This window comes from Stegastes partitus, unplaced genomic scaffold (genome assembly GCF_000690725.1).
Source record: "Stegastes partitus isolate 25-593 unplaced genomic scaffold, Stegastes_partitus-1.0.2 Scaffold402, whole genome shotgun sequence".
Lineage (NCBI taxonomy): Eukaryota > Metazoa > Chordata > Actinopteri > Pomacentridae > Stegastes > Stegastes partitus.
In genome coordinates, this window is record NW_007578133.1 from 258,328 (window position 1) to 275,158 (window position 16,831).

The 16,831-nt window shown below is 40.1% G+C and overlaps 1 protein-coding gene and 2 non-coding genes across 4 annotated transcripts; 2 read left to right on the forward strand and 1 right to left on the reverse strand.

The window, feature by feature from the left end:
• Positions 1-221: 221 nt before the first annotated feature.
• Positions 222-13,312, forward strand: LOC103359877 (inter-alpha-trypsin inhibitor heavy chain H3-like). Of its 2 annotated transcripts, none has more exons than XM_008285432.1 (21): positions 222-406; positions 3,032-3,067; positions 3,201-3,224; positions 3,807-3,961; positions 4,041-4,145; positions 4,237-4,399; positions 4,520-4,630; positions 4,726-4,851; positions 4,983-5,099; positions 5,185-5,353; positions 5,860-5,985; positions 6,217-6,398; positions 6,507-6,692; positions 7,920-8,059; positions 8,788-8,948; positions 9,205-9,306; positions 10,670-10,783; positions 10,975-11,176; positions 11,387-11,562; positions 11,673-11,784; positions 11,884-13,312. In XM_008285432.1, the coding sequence occupies exons 1-21, from the start codon at positions 266-268 to the stop codon at positions 12,020-12,022; spliced, it is 2,787 nt and encodes a 928-aa protein (XP_008283654.1). In that variant the 5' UTR covers positions 222-265; the 3' UTR covers positions 12,023-13,312. The 2 variants fall into 2 exon arrangements, with proteins under 2 accessions (XP_008283654.1, XP_008283655.1); XM_008285433.1 differs by having other exon boundaries at positions 3,035-3,067.
• A 1,027-nt stretch (positions 13,313-14,339) lies between these two features.
• On the reverse strand, positions 14,340-14,411 carry trnae-cuc (transfer RNA glutamic acid (anticodon CUC)). Its single transcript has one exon. It is a non-coding gene; the product is annotated as a tRNA-Glu (tRNA).
• Positions 14,412-15,046: 635 nt separating this feature from the next.
• trnae-cuc (transfer RNA glutamic acid (anticodon CUC)) lies at positions 15,047-15,118 on the forward strand. The gene has a single exon. It is a non-coding gene; the product is annotated as a tRNA-Glu (tRNA).
• The last annotated feature ends 1,713 nt before the right edge of the window (positions 15,119-16,831 follow it).

The following is a 16,831-nucleotide window of genomic DNA, read 5'->3' on the forward strand; positions in this document are numbered from 1 at the left end:
ACACACGCATACAATAGTGCATCCAAAAATCAAGCACTGAGGGGGCAAGTTGGGACTGGATAAACATCCGTTTAGTTGATGAAGTCTTCCATACATCTGTAATCCCCACCAACACGTACCAATTTACAGGAAACCACGCACACTGACTCTCGTTAACAAACGGTCAGAGTTTTAGGGGCAGGACCACAGAGTGTGGGCGGAGTAACTCTTACGGGAACACTTGATCCCCAGATGCCTCGAATTCTCTCCACTCTTGTTCTCAGCCATGCCAGGAGAGAGGCCTTCTCGTTTCGCAGGGATGCCTGCGTTGTGGAGAGTCCTGTTGCTGTGGGTTTGTGTTTGCATCTGCATTCCAGCTCAGGCCCAGGCAGCGCTGGTTGTTTCCAGGAGAGATGATCTGACACAGGTATTTAAAATAGTGCAGCACTTGCATGTAAACAGATGTCTGCTTTGTTGCTTTTTGAAGTCAATCAATGCCTTATTAGTGATGGTTCTGTTCATGAAAGCCTGCATATGCAGTTGTAAGAGCAGATTTTTTTCATCAACAGTCCTTAGGCATGCAGGAAGTCTGGGAGCAGCAACAATGTTTTTCTGTTTAGAAGGCATAGCTTCCCCAAGGCTATGTAGAAAAACAGGCCAGTGTCTCAGAAAATCCTGAAAAAAAGATGCCAAGGCAGTGGTTAGGCGGTCATTTCTGAGAATAGCAACTATGCATCAACAAAACACTGACATTCCTTTGAAATTGTTTTTTAAAACTACTATGTATTGGAAATATGACTTACATTTGATAGAAAATGTTGCTGTTTGCAGACTTTATTTAATTTTTCTTGGTGCAACGATGCCCGTGGGAACAGTGTTATTTGTATAATCCTCAGCGGACTACAACATGAGGAGATAAAAGTTAAATTGTAAACACAGGAAGAAGTCAAGTCTCAAGTCTGTTGTTCAGAAGCACAAGTCTATATAGAGTCATCATGAACGCTGACCCTTGAAATTATGCCTCACTTGGACATTTCCTATTTAAAAAGCTGTTATGAGTGATTTATAGATATACAGAGGCTCTGCAATTTAAGGTACAGATTCCTTTACAGTTCCACAATTTTAGGAAGTCAAAACTTGACACCAGCTTTCTGCAAATCAAAAATCTATTTATTTCTTTTATTCGACATGTCACACAGCCATTTTAACAAAAGGCCACTGTGCATTAACAGCTACCTTGTAGGTTTACTGCCTGTCACAGTGCTGGATCCCAGAAAGTCTTTATTGTAATCTATGTCAGACTGATCCTTCATTCTTTAAAACAGAAAAATAATGTACGAGAACTGAACCATTTTCATCATTTGTAACTTTTTAAAAATGGTTTAACAAATGTGTCCTAAATTTTAATGCAGCTCTATTTGGTTCACAAAGCTCGAAATCAGCTATTGGTGGAAGTGTCCAACGGTGACATCTGGTACCATCATTTCAGGTTCATATCTAAAGATTTCTCCATTTTTTTTCTCAGCATTGTGACGTTTGTTTGGAAGAGGCTAAAATTACACATCGTAGGGAGCTTCATACCTGACACTGGTCCAAGTTTGTCCCAGAATGACAGAACAACATATCAGAAACCAGGGTCAGTTGGGGCCTGCTATATTGTGGTGTGCAGGTAGAAATGTGAGTGGACAACTTGGGCGGTCTGTAGCTCAAAGGTGGGAGTAGCTGATTAGTATCCTGGTTTGAGGCCAGAGGCTGGCATCTCCTCCTTTCTCTGAGATAGCTATTTTTGTTTGATGCCTGACAAAAATAACCATAGTAAATGAAAATCTTACTCAAGTTAAACTAACATTTACAACACTGATTTGCTCCAACACAATAAAAACATGAATTAGTGCAGGCTACGCATTTCAGTGTGTGATTTTTCACGAGCAACACAACCAAATGTGCTTTAACTTGCCCCTCTCTGAGAGACATTGTGCAACGGGTGACTTCAGTCAGATGTTAGAAATGATGCTGGTCTGTAGTATTTTTCCATTGACTTCGCTTTTGATCGTAAAATGCACACATGCACTTACTCCTGCCCATAGCTACCCTCCACCTGGGCCAGAACATTTTACTGGAGTCACCATTTTGCACCAGATAAGATAAGATATGCCTTTATTTATATCACAGGGGAGAAATTCACATCGTTGATAGCAGCATTCAACAGAGGTACACATATACGAGACAGGAAAAAATAAAAAGTAAAAAATGTACATATAAATACACAATGAGGAAACTTAAAAAAACGAAGAAGTCGAGTCCAAAAGTATGCTAATGAATGCTCAAAATCCTGGGGCACAAGTCCTTATAAAGCAAACTCATAAAAAAGATGGAGAAAAATCGTTTTTCTCCCGCATTTATACTCAATAGACCAGAATGCAATGCAGCTACATGAAGCCTGTATTTTGGCCAAGAATGAACTGAGTCATGGTGATGATTATTCTGCTGACCTTTGCCATTTGTTCCTCCTCCTTTGACATTACTTTTACTAACTATGTTCTGTCATTTTCATCTGTTTCATCTGTGTTCTGTGATCTGTCCTTGCTTCATGTCGCCCTCACTGAATGTTTCCACCTCTGCTCATCTCCGTCCAGCCACCTGCCTCTCCATTATATACAGTCAGAGCCTGAGCCATAGCTCCATGACTGGGGGATTGGCTATGATGTTTACTAGCATTCCTGTCCTGCATGTTGTTGCCTGTTTTCACTCTTTTGTCTGATCCTTGGTTCCCACACATGGGACTGTACAGTTTGCCTAATATTCTGGAAAAACCTGCTCTAATGAATATCTTATAAATGTAGCGTGGGCAGCTTAAATTGTGATTATGACAGGGATTGCTGATGGGCTGTTTCTATAAACCTGTTCTAAAGATTTCAAACCAGTGTGTCGTTACTGGTAAATGATCGAGGGAACTCTCAAGCTAAATGATGGCCAATAGTCATACATCTTGTCCCCTTCTCTTTTCGATTCTTTCTCAATAACCTTGCAGTAATTCTGTGTTTTGTTCCAGGAGACCAAAGAAGCAACAAGCACCAGGTCAATAAAGGTACTCAGTTTACAATACTAAATCAAAAAAAAATAATAGAAACAACAAATTGCAGATTCATGTCATTCATTTATGTTCTCATCCTGCTAAAACCATCCCGATACTGAATGTGAAAATATGTTTTCTTTGACAGAAAAGAAGTACAAACTCTGCAAATGTAAGAAATGCATTTTATATAACATCATCAAAAACTGTCATGTTAACCTTGAGACCTGAATATTACAATCCGAAACAAATGAGATCATGGTCAAGGGAACTGGTAGCTTCTATCTTACAGTAGTGGTACTGTTAGCGACTGCAAAATGAAGTCCACACTTACCGTAAACCTCATTGCTTCCAGATGCCACTTGTTCCAGTCTTCTCTTCCTGATATCCACTATTTATTTTCTCTTTGGTTTACTGGAGAAAATAAACAAGCTGGAAGTGATTTGTACATCTGTGTTTCATTCCATTCTGCATTTGCCAGCATGAGAAACTCTAAAAGCTTCTCCTTACATTGTGTTCACAGAACAGTGGACTCCTTTTTGTTTTGTGATACAAATCATTTTCTCATGACATCTGAGCCAAAACTTCAGGGAAGAGAGACGACTACAAGCTGCCCGTCCTGTCGACCACTGGTCTTGTTTGCTGTAAAACGGCATGATATTTTGGAATTTGTGCGGTTAGGATTTCTGACATTTATAAAACATCTATTTCCAAAGCATACCAAATACTGCTCTCTGTGCATTCTGTCATAAAGGTGGAGCTGTACAGTGTTAGAGTCGCCTGCACGGTGGCGTCTCGGTTCGCCCACACCGTCATGACCTCCAGGGCTCTAAACAAAGCAAACTCCTCCCAGGAAGTCTTCTTCAACGTGGAGCTGCCCAAGACTGCCTTCATCACCAACTTCAGCATGTCAGTCTAAACTCTTTTTGCCAGCGAGCATAAAACGTGTCTTCTTCAAAGTCTGACAAAATGTCCTTGTGTCTCACAGGGAAATTGATGGTAAGGTGTATGTTGGAGAGGTGAAGGAGAAAGAGAAAGCTAAGAAACAGTATGAGAAGGCTGTTTCCTCTGGACAGACGGCGGGACTGGTCAAGTATGTTGGACTGAAGAAGCTCACAGATATTGAATGTGTGGTGGTGTGAACATCCCATTAAAGTCGTTCATTTCCGTTGTTGCTATTACAGGGCTTCTGGAAGAAAGATGGAGACGTTTTCAGTGTCCGTCAACGTTGCTGCCAGTAGCAGCGTGACTTTCATTTTGACCTATGAGGAGCTCCTTCAGCGGAAACTGGGCCAATATGAGATTTTGACCCGAGTTAAAATTGAACAGCCGGTGCAAGATTTTGAGGTTGGACACACTCTCCGCATTTGCTTTTCTTATGTAAAGAATTTCTGCAAACATTTAGAGGCTTTACATCACAGTCATTCCACTCCTGATCTATGTGTGAATTTGTGTTTGTGGAGACAGATCCTGGCAGACATCTATGAGCCACAGGGCATCACGTTTGCTGACGCTACTGCAACTTTCCTCACCAATGAGCTGCTCCCGGTGCTAAAGAAAACCGTCACAGACACAAAGGTGAAGGCTCAAACAAACTGCTGTCCTTCAGTTTATGAGCTTTAATACTTGAGCATAAAGCACTTGCCCAGTAATAATTCTCTCTATCTCTTCAGGCATACATCTCTTTCTCACCAACAGTGGAGCAGCAGAAGTGTGCAGGGTGTGAAGGCACAATAATTAATGGGGATTTCATCATCAAGTACGACGTGAAACGAGAGCAGAGCCTGGGGGAAGTTCAGGTCAGTTAACAACGGCTCTTGGAAATAGCTTTGTTTAATCAACTTTAAACTGAAAAGCAGCTGTTTGGTCTTGCTGCACACCTTTTAATATTTCTATATTATTCTTAATCAGATGCCTTATTGCCTTTCAGGTTGTGAACGGATACTTTGTGCACTTCTTCTCCCCTCCGGACTTGGCCAGAGTCCCAAAGAATGTGGTGTTTGTAATTGACAGGAGCGGATCAATGAGTGGAACAAAGATTGAACAGGTAAAAGACTTTGAGTGTATGTAAGTTATATACTGTATGCATCGATGTATGCACATCATACATGTGAAACTGCAAACCTTTGCAGACCCGGGATGCCATGGTTGCCATTCTAAAAGATCTGCATGAAGAGGACCACTTTGCTATCATCCCGTTTGATACTGATTCTGTCACCTGGAAAGACTTTCTTAGAAAAGCAACAGAGCAAAATGTTTCTGAAGCCATCCGTTATGTCAGCAGACTGCGAGAAAGGGGAGGTGAGAGAAAAATATTTTCATTTCCTTTGTTTGGATGATGAGAAATCCTGTTTAGATATGTACATTTTGAAATATGTGCTCATTGTTTTTTGTTTTTTTAATGTACTGTGTTATATCTAAACATACTATACATTGCTTTCAAAAGCCAAGCAATGCCTTTAAAAATCTATCAAATGTTTGCAAATGTACAATTTAAAAAAGCTTTAGCTTCTCTCTATTCTGTGTTTAATAGAAGAAGAAAAGTTAAAGAATGCATTTACTACATGAATCCGGAATAATGAATAAAAAGAGTAAAACCCAAAGTTTTGGGCCCAAAGAGAAGATTAGGTTAGCCAGGTTAGCTACATCCAGTCTTTTGTGATAAATACTCTTTATATACTGTGTTTTATAGACAAAATTGAGATTATTCAATCCAAGCATATGGAGAACCTGCAACTTCATTTTCAGTATGATACCGTCATGTTACACTTTCAGGTTAATTTTCTTATTGTGTTGTTGTTTTTCAGGCACCAACATCAACGCTGCAGTACTGAGGGCAGTGACAATGCTGAAGAGCGAAAGAGAAAAGAACAAAGTTCCAGAGAGGAGTGCAGACATGATTATTTTACTGACTGATGGGATGCCAAACATAGGTGAGCTGTCTTGAAAAATTTGAATAAAAGTTGTCTCAAACAATGTCAAAAGAATTGCAAGGACTTTTTAGTCCTGAAATGTTGTCCAGGAATAAGACAGCGTTTGTAAATGCAGTGTTTTGATTTTACTTGGATGCACTGTTTTCAAAGGGTTGGTAGTATGTTAATCAGCTCTTTTGCAAGATGCTAATGGCATGCATCCATATAATACATGTTTGCCTCCACCTGTAGGGGAGTCCAATACCTCGAAAATCCAGAGTAATGTGCACACAGCTATTGGGGGAAATATGTCTCTGTTCTGTCTTGGATTTGGAAATGATGTGGACTACACCTTTCTGGATGTGATGAGCAAACAAAACAAAGGACTGGCTCGTAGAATCTTTGCGGCGTCTGATGCAGTTGTTCAACTCAAGGTAGGGGAAGAGAAAAAAAAAATCTACTGAGCTACTGCAAAGAGATGTTTGGGGATTTACACCTTGGGAAACAGATATTTCATGACTTTGGGTGTGTCTTTGTTCCAGGGTTTCTATGAGGAAGTGTCCAGTCCTCTGCTCTTGGAGGTGAAACTGCGTTATCCTGACAATACAGTGGATTTTTTGACCAAAAACTACCACAGCCAGTTGTTCAATGGCTCAGAGATCGTGGTGGCCGGTCGACTGAGTGATAACAACGTGGATAACTTTTTGGTGGAGGTTTTTGCCCAGGGGGTGAGAAATGGACAACAAGCAAAATGTCACTTTTAACATGAATAAGATCTGTCATGTTGGCTAAAAAGGCAACTATGTGCTACTGAGACAGGCCCTTTTACCAAATATTGACTCTCAGGAGCTTAAAACTTAAGTAAAATGTGGTGGTCCAGAAATCCAAGAGGGATTTAGTTAAATCAGTAATCTTCTCTAATTAACTTAATGTCAGTATTTCACATTTTAAGTTCCCAGTTTGTCAACATAACATGACAGGCGATCAGGTTCAGTTTTTTCTTATAAATGTGAGTTGATCTAACGTAAACTATTCTGGCAGCAAATTATTATTTAAATGAATTTCATGCGAAAAGTTCACTTAATAAATTCAACTTAATAAATGAAGGTTTTAAGGAAACAAGATAAACATAATATTAGATTTCCCAGCCTGCATTGTTTGAGAGGTTAAGCTTTTCCAAGATTTTTTTAAAGTTTGAAGAAACGGGCTGGTGATGAGAGCTTGCTTAATTAAAGGTTTGAAGATTAGTACTGAATTTTGCCCTGTGTACTTAACTTTCTTAGCAGCTGTAAGTTCTTCATGCCAAATGAACAACCAGCTCTTTAAGTTAGAAAATAAAAGCAAGTTCACCTGTATAAATTATTCCTATAGCTGAACAGTAAATTCATTCATTTTCAAAACTCATAAGATAGCATTAGAAATTGAGTGTGCTTGGTTGTCTGTCTCTAAGTGTGGCCCTGCGATAGACTGGTGACCTGTCCAGGGTGTCCCCTGCCTTCGCCCTCAGTCAGCTGGGATAGGCTCCAGCCCCCCCGTGACCCTAATGAGGATTAAGCGGTGTATAGACAATGGATGGATAAGATGGCATTAAACTAATTATTGATCCTTTAGGTTCTGTTTATTCACATTTGTAAGTCAGCAGGAGAGCTTACCTTTGTATGTTGAGCAGAGTTTCAACAATTTGTTCTGTAGGTACAGTATATTGGCTCTAGCTGTGAGAAATACTTCCCAGACTTTCTCAGGGCCTCAGTAGAGATTCGATTTCTGTGGTAAATATTTCTCACCACTTTTGACCAGACTTTAAAATTACAACAACTATTTGGGGTCTGTGGAATACAGTTCATACTACAGTCTTCATCAAGAGCTGTTAGTATGGCTGCAGGCTGTTATCAAATCATACTGCTAATTTCCTCCTTCCTTTCTCTTGTCAGTAATATCTGCCGTTTAATCTGCAGCCTGAAGAGGACTTCCAGGTGCAGGGAAAGGCCAGTGTGGCAAACTGGCAAACAATGTACCCAGAAAAGGAATACATCTTTGGGAACTTCACTGAGCGTCTGTGGGCGTACCTCACCATCCAACAGCTTCTGGAGACCAGGTTAGTTCATCTGTAAATCTGAGATGTGGCACATTACCCAGAGACGCTGCACAGATCATTTTATGATGCAGAATTTTTTTATAGTTGCCACTGAGTCATGGGTCCCATCTGCATGTCTGTCTGTAAACAGTCTCTGCCTTGAGTGTTAAGGTCTAACAAGCTAATGTTTTACAGGTGAGCTAGGAATGGCCTCTCCTTGGAATGGTTCAGTTTTGGGGACAATCAATGCAAAAATAGCTCCAAAAAAGTTGTGTTCCATCAAAAGGGCGGAAGGAAGATTTATGGTATTTGGTGCAGATAGGCAACCATGTTGGGACTTCCTGGTGGTGATGCTACATCTGACCTTAGACAATATTTGAAGGTCAACTTTACAATCATAAATTTTGACTGCACTTCAACTTGAAAAAAAAAATAGACACATTGTTTGTATCAGAAACCATATACAGGCCTCCCACTGGGGATGTAACATTTGACCTTAGGTGATATTTCAAGGTCAAACTCCAGGACAAAAAATGTTGATATTGCCATTATATTTTAAATAACATGTAGGCATGGATAGTACCCATGTCACCTTGGACAAGCTTGCTGGTAAGCTGGAAGAAGTATAATGGTTTACTGGGGCTCCATGCAATCATGGCCAGCGGGGGCAACTATATCCCTCTACTGAGGACCCACTGGTTAGTCATGTCTTTATGAAACAATAAGCCCTGTTCTCTTTTTCTCCTCAGTGACATCGGTACTCAACAGGAGAAAGACAATATTACAGCCAAGGCCCTGGACATGTCACTGCGGTACAACTTTGTCACCCCTCTTACCTCCATGGTGGTCACCAAGCCTGAAACTGAGGACGGAGCAGACAGCTCTTTTGTCGCGGATAAACTGACTGAGGGTAGGGAAAATGCAATAGGTCGTTTAATTAGTTAGCAGCCAGTTTCTTGTGTTTATTTTATTTATTTTTTGTAAGCACAATAAAAGGATTATAGCAAAGTCTGTCTGAATTCCACACAGACTTGTAAAACGAGCAGCCTTAATATGCACCTGTACGCACCTGGTGGTTTGTCTATTTATACAAATATACAGCACAATGTTCTGTTGCGGCAACATCAAACTAACTTTATGTTTACAACTGTTTCTCTACTTTATAGCGCAGCGGCAAGCAGCAGAGAGAAAAAAGGGTAAGAGCATTCCTCAGTCCTCAGTCGCTGCTGCCAGTCACCCCGCTAGCAGGCCCCCGGTTATGTCAGATGGTAAGATTTATGTTTACATTAATATTGAGTGAAGGTTGGGAAAACATGACCAGTCATGGTTTATTAATCAGCAGCCAGTTTCTCCTCTTTCTTTATTGTAACAATAATACTAATAATAATAATGCTAATAATAATAATAATAATAATAATAATAATAATAATAAGAACAACAACAACAACAACAACAACAATAATAATAATAATAATAATGGTTCTACAGGTTTGTTGGGTCCAACGCTGACCATCAGCAAGCCACAAACTTAGGATACCAAATGAAGCTGATGGCTCGTCTTTCTATAAAAACATGCGGCACAACTTCCTTAAATATTCTATTCAGTGTTTTTAGGGCACTTTGATTATTATTCAGCTTTAGTCAGTTTTGTTCATTTTCTATCACAGCAGTTTTTATTGGATTCATTTTCAGATTCTTAAGACATAAGACCAGGCTTGACACTGCTGCACTGATCTCATTCAGTCAGATCCATAAGTATATGGAGAGTGATACCTTTTCTTTGATGTTTCCCCTGTGTACACCACCACTATGAATTTGAAATGAAACAATGGAGATGTGATTGAAATGCAGACTTTCAACTTTAATTCGAGGAATTTCATTAGAAAAATGCTTTAACTGTTCACGAATTACACCCATTTTTTGAATCTGTTGAATCTGTTTTGCAGCTTTTGACTAAATTTGAGCAGAAAATACACCTTAGTACACATCAGAATTCACCCCACTGCATCTCCTCTGCAATCACATCATTAATAAACGCCATGTGTCCTGTTCCATTGGCAGCCACACATGCTGATGCCATAACACTGCCTCCACCGTGTTTGATAGATGAAGTGGTGTGCTGTGGATTATAAGCTCTTTCCTGCTCTATACTTGTTTCCCCCCATCATTCTGATGCAAGCTCGTCTTGATTTTATCTATCGAAAGAATCTTATTCCAGAACTTGGCAGGCTTTTTAGAAGTGTTTAGGCAAACTCTGCTCTGGCCTGTTCTTGAGTGTTACCACTAGTTAAACCCTCTGCGTCTACATTCTTTCAGGCGTCTCTTGATTTTAGATGTTGACAATGCTGCATCAAACTTCTCAGGTGTATTCTTGTTTTTACAAAATGTTACAGTGATGGTTTTCTTCACCTGATGCAGTATTTTTGTTAAAAACACTTGAATTAAAGCGGAAAATCTACACTTATATCCCATCTTGATTGCAGTCCATCGCGGTGGTGCACAGAGGCAAAATCATATATCAAAATGTATGACTGTATTGCTGTTCCTACAGATTATATTTGACTCATCTGTTGAGCTTCGCTATTACATTTGCTTTTTGCCTGACATGATGCTTCAATGATGTTTGCGCAGTGGATGGAGATCCTCATTTCATGATAGAGCTCCCAGACAGAGACGACGCTCTGTGCTTCAACATCAACGACAAACCAGGAACCATCTTCAATCTGGTCAAAGACACAAAATCAGGTCAGCTCAGGAGAATTTTTTTATTTTCTTATGTCTGAGATATATGACAAGTGACAAAAACAAATCATCATTCTGTGTAGATTCTCAGTTATCCTGGTCGTGGTAATCCTGAAATTCAGTAAAAAAGCAACTGGACATCTCATCCAAGAGGCCTCTTCAGCTTTGAACATCATCATTCTCATTTTTTTCAGGCTTCGTGGTGAATGGCCAAATTATTGGTAAGAAGAAATTTGCTCCAGATGGCAAAAGCAACACCTACTTTGGACGGTTTGGTATCGGCCATCAGAAGCTGGGGGTCAGGCTGGAGGTGAGCACTCAGGACATCTCAGTGTTCCACAATGGCAAGCATTTCAAGCTGCTGTGGTCTGATGCAACCTCTCTCAAAGAAACCGAGTGAGTAACACTGCTTTACAAATATTATCTAAAGGCACGAGACAGCATTACATGGCATTATAAACTCATTTTAAGGGGCATGTTTGACCATATCATGTTGAATGTGCGTTTTAAATTGTGTTATACATTGACACAGTCGTCAACAGTCGCCAACTTTGTTGTCTTGCCGTCTGCCATAAGCCCCACCTGTTTTGTCTCTCTCTCCTCTAGTATGGACCTCAGGTTGGCTCAAAATTGCACCCTAACCGTGACGCTGAGGCACTCAGTTAAATTTATGGTCATCAGACACACAAAGGTTTGGAAGAGACGCCACGAGCAACAAGACTACCTGGGTTTCTACACCTTGGACAGCCACCACTTATCTGCTTCAGTTCACGGTCTGCTAGGTAGAGATCTGCAAGACGGCTTCATATCATGATGCACTGATTGTGTTTTATGTTTAATAGTTCCTCTTTTGAACAAAACCAAAGATATAAAGTGGTCTATTTTTCTTTAGGTCAGTTCTACAACGGGGTTTCATTTGAGATGGGAGACTTTCGTCAGGGTGAAGTCCAGGAGAATTTAGACGCAACCATGTACGTAAAAGGACAAAGACTCAACGTGACCAGGTACGCGTAGGGATTAAACCTGAAATGCATGCAAGAGGAAAGAGCATCTCTTTTAACATATGCACATCTCATGCTTTTCTTTTTTCTTCTTTTCCACAGACACTGGCAAAAGGACTTCAGCAAGGATGTGAAGAACGGAGAAAACATCCCCTGCTGGTTTGTTGGCAATGATGGAGCGGGCCTCATCGACGGGACAGCATCGGACTACATTGTGTCAGACCTTTTTAAGACTGTTTGAGTGTTAAAAACTCCTAAACTCAGTGGCAGAGGGTGCAGGGTGCATCGGCCTGGTGGCAGTGATGTGTGGCGAGAGATAAAGAGTGTGACTTCATTCAGAAATTGCACGCATGCAGAAAATGAAAGCAACCGGGAGGCTTTTGTATTATGGCAAATACATTATATCACTTTATTATTCCGAGCGACTGCCATGTTTAAGTTGTTTTTGGATAGATGTGAAGTTTATCTGAAAATAGCAGACACGGTACAGAGCAGCATCTTTATCACTTCAGTTTAAATGTCGTAGCTGGACCGTTCCTGCTAAACATTATTTACAAGTACTCATTTATAAATATCCAGGATTTTTTATTGCACAGAACAGGTCTTGAAAGGATAGCAAGCATGATGGGCTGATGCGCCGCACAAGCAATGAGCCTGTGTTACCTTATTTGATGGCAATATGTGCACTCTGACTTTATTTTTGACCATTTGATGGACAAAAATGTCTGTTACGCTTGGGAAAATGAAACCCCAATTAACTTTATAATTTTGGCACTTATGATTTACCTTTGAGTCGAGCTAAAACCTCTCTGGGGGTGCCAAGATGTCCTCTATGTGGAAAAATCTTGGTACGATAAGTCTGGGATGTGGGCAAAAAAAAAAAAAAAATGACAATGGGAATGTGTGTGGTGTGAAAACTACAGAGTCTGGAAAGACTCAGTGAAGAGATTGTTCAAGATTTGCTTTGTGTCAAGCGGCTATGCTTCACACACCATATTAACTTCTCCACGCATTGTTGAAATTAAATAAATATTTTGTTGTATAAAAATACTTGCCTCCTGGCAGCACAGGAACTACGCTGGATGTGTATCATTAAAGCGAGCACATTGAGTACAATCCATTTAAACTTTGGATGAAAACTCAGTTTGAATATCATGACGCAGCAGCTCATGTAAGATTTAGGGTGGTGTTTGCTGTGACAAATCACTGACCTGCCCCCAAATTATTTTTAGACAATGGTTCATTGTAGAATATCACAACATAACATAACAAACGATCAGGTGTGAAATGTAAATAATTACATCCAAGTGTTTTTTATTGTTGTAAAGTAAAGCTGGGCTTGTGTTTGATATACTTCAGAGCTGGTAAAGTAAAATTCTAACTGCTTTGCACCTTCAACTACATAACAAACATTATGACATAATGAATTTGTTCATTAACTGTTTCTCAATAACTGCACTTTTTGCCAGAGCCAAAAAAAAAAAAAACAGTAAACACCTAAAAAAAAATAAAAAAAAATAAAAAATGCAAACTGTCTTATTTATATTTTTTTACTTCATATATCCTTAATGATGAGCGTCTAACAGCAATGTGACACAGGACTGTATGTGATTCTCAAAGTCAACACAGCCTCTGATGACTTTTGGGTCATCCTTGTGCATATGACTGCATTTTTGTTTTGATTTTGACTATTCATACAGTGCCTGTAAAAAGTATTCAACCCCTGTGGAAGCTTTTCCCCTTTGGTTGCTTTTCAATGAATCATGGTCAATAGATTTTTTAAAAACATTTTTTGACAAAAATATTCAAAAGAGATTCTTTCATGTTCTCCAGCTTCCCTCCACAGTCAAAAAACATGTTGAGGTTAATTGGTCTGTACGTGTGAATATGAGTGTGCTTGGTTGTCTGTCTCTAAGTGTAGCCCTGTGATAGACTGGCGACTTCACCAGGGTGTCCCCTGCATTCACCCTAAGTCAGCTGGGATAGGCTCCAGCCCCCCCATGACCCCAGTGAGGATTAAGTGATGTACAGATGATGGATGGATGGACTCTTTCATGTCAAAGTGAAAACAGATCCATACAAGTAGTGTCATCTGATTAAAAACATAAAACACAAAATAAGTGGCTACACAAGTATTCACCTCCTTCAAGTTAGTGTTTAGTAGACGCACCTTTGGGCACAATTACAGCAGTGGGCTTGCTTGGATAGTATTCAATCAGCCTTTCACATCTGGACATTGCAATTTTGCTTCTTCTTCTTTGCAAAACTGCTGGAGCTCTCCATGTCTTATTTTCTTCTGCGGTAGTGCTGCAGTATATTTTGCTTAAATGCGAGCACAGTAGTTTTATCCATGCTGACATTCTGCTGAACTGATTAGCTCACACTCCATCAGCTACAACTAGTGGCAATGTGTGTTTCATATTTCAAGCAGGACACACAAACATCTCACCAGTGGAACTGTTTCGTTTTTCAAATTACAAGTATATGATATGAAGCATTTGGTGGATTCCTCACATAACAAATCATGCTAATTCACGAAAGCTGCGCATAAAGACATGTTCCCTGACCGGGAATCGAACCCGGGCCGCGGCGGTGAGAGCGCCGAATCCTAACCACTAGACCACCAGGGAGCCGTGAGAAACGTGTTGTATGTATGTGCGTAGCTGCGTGCGTCCGTGCGTGTGTGAGCTATGATGCTACATGGCTGGAGTTGAGTTCAATTTTATTGTCCTGATGCTTAAATTAGTCCCAAAGACTACAATGATTACACAGCAGTAAAAATAAATACCTTACATACTTCAATATATAAAATGAAATATATTTTTTTGAAACACTAACCAATTCTTTGTGTAATTTTTTTCCTCAGTCTTCCCTGCATTGGAAAATAACCACTATACGTAGAAATGTTAAACAATCCTTACTGAAAACCAACATATTCTTTTTATTTTCCTCCTTGATTTTACATAACAGTGAGAATCATTATTTCATTTTCGTGCTTCATTTTATGTCTATAAACAGTGAGTAAGAGAACAAAACATGAACCAGAGAGGAGTCAGTCTTCTGATCCGCAGTCAGATGCATTAAGATTATAAGCAGACACTCCTGCCGTGTAATCATTGTAGTCTTTGGGACTAATTTAAGCATAAGGACAATAAAATTGAACTCAACTCCAGCCATGTAGCATCATAGCTCCCACACGCACGGACGCGCGCACGGACGCACGCACCTAAGCACACACACACACATACAATATGTCACTCACGGCTCCCTGGTGGTCTAGTGGTTAGGATTCGGCGCTCTCACCGCCGCGGCCCGGGTTCGATTCCCGGTCAGGGAACATATCTTTATGCGCAGCTTTCGTGAATTAGCATGATTTGTTATGTGAGGAATCCACCAAATCCTTCATATCATATACTTGTAATTTGAAAAACGAAACAGTTCCACTGGTGAGATGTTTGTGTGTTCTGCTTGAAATTGTCCATAGGTGTGAATGCTGGTTTGCAGTAGCGATTGTGAAACATATCTATGTACAATGTCTGTCTCTAAGTGTAGCCCTGTGATAGACTGGTGACCTGTCCAGGGTGTCCCCTGCCTTCACCCTAAGTCAGCTGGGATAGGCTCCAGCCCCCCCACGACCCTAATGAGGAGTAAGCGGTGTATAGATAATGGATGGATGTATAACACTACCTCCTGGTTAATTTCTAAGAGGTCAGCAGTAAACCTGTTCATGCCTGTTTTGGCCACAGGGGGCAGCAGTAAGCTACTCCCGACACTGTGCACCTCAATTAGAAGGAAAGAAGATCAATGCATTTACCGCCAGTAACTTAGGTTCACCTCCAACTATTTTCACCTTTTACCACCTGAAGCGCCCCCAGAATGGAAACTGTCCCGTGTGAACTTAAGGTAAACCTCCTTACCTCCAATAAACATCAGCACACCTGGTGATCATGGGAAAACCGTCCCAAACTTAACGTCTAACTAGCTAACTATCGTTCTTCTAACTAATTCAGACAAAGCTAGCTTAACACAGGCTAGCTAGCGTTTAAAACGTCTAATTTACAACTTGAGTCAAATTATTCAACTAAAGTAAACACAATGAAGGAGTTAGTCTTAGTTTGTGGGAACATTTTATTGGCTTCGTTTAACGTGTTTCCTGTATAAACATCCTCACAGGTGAATAAACCTGCTTGTTGACAGGTAGCCAGCTGCTTTCTGAACAACCTGCTGCTCACCTGGAGACAGAAGACCAGACACAGGGGCATGACCCAGAACAGATTCATGACCTGAAGACAGAGGTATGCCATTTTATAAGGGCTCAGGAGGTAAAAACACTGTTCAGAATACTTTATATGCAGTACAGTGTAATGCAGGACTTCTGTATAGAGATTTCAGTTGTGTCAGTATTCATGATTTTTTTGACTGAGGCATGGCAAATGGGATCATGTTCATGTGATATCACGATTTCAGGCTTGTATTTGATTGATTTTAGACTGAAGTTATATTGTGTAAAAATGGTATTATTAACAGATTATCAAGCATCAAGTTTTACCGGATTGTGCACACAGATAAACTACATCACTACATGTCTCACCAATTTGTAGATATTTAGTTCTTCCTGATTTTGATAGGCGTGGTTCTCCTCAGCCTGCATGAACGTGTACTGTTTCACGTAACCAGTTGATGTGCCTCAAAAATGTAATTTATATGTAATTTTTTTTACTGAAGACATGACAAGGAGGTCTGTGGGAATTGTAGTTTTAAGAGCAACCAACAAATCTGCTGATGTGGTAGTAAACACTTGTAGTTTACTCACAGAAGTGTTTTAACTTGACTCGTTGATTGGACATCAATCTGCACCGTGTTTTGGCAGACTGGCTTAACACTTGACATTTTACAGCGGTGGAATGTAACTAAGTACATTTACTCAAGTACTGTGCAGACACAGAATTTCGATGTACATCCATTTCAATGTTATGCTACTTTCTACTTCTACTTTATTCTGGCGGTAAAGATTCTACTTTGTACTGCATTACTTTTATTTTGAAGCTTT

Coding starts and splice junctions, on each gene's coding strand:
- LOC103359877 (XM_008285432.1), top strand. CDS start 266: ATGCCAGGAGAGAGGCCTTCTCGTTTCGCAGGGATGCCTGCGTTGTGG. Junction 4,146..4,236: donor CAGACGGCGGGACTGGTCAA/GTATGTTGGACT, acceptor TTGCTATTACAG/GGCTTCTGGAAGAAAGATGG. Junction 10,784..10,974: donor GGTCAAAGACACAAAATCAG/GTCAGCTCAGGA, acceptor CATTTTTTTCAG/GCTTCGTGGTGAATGGCCAA.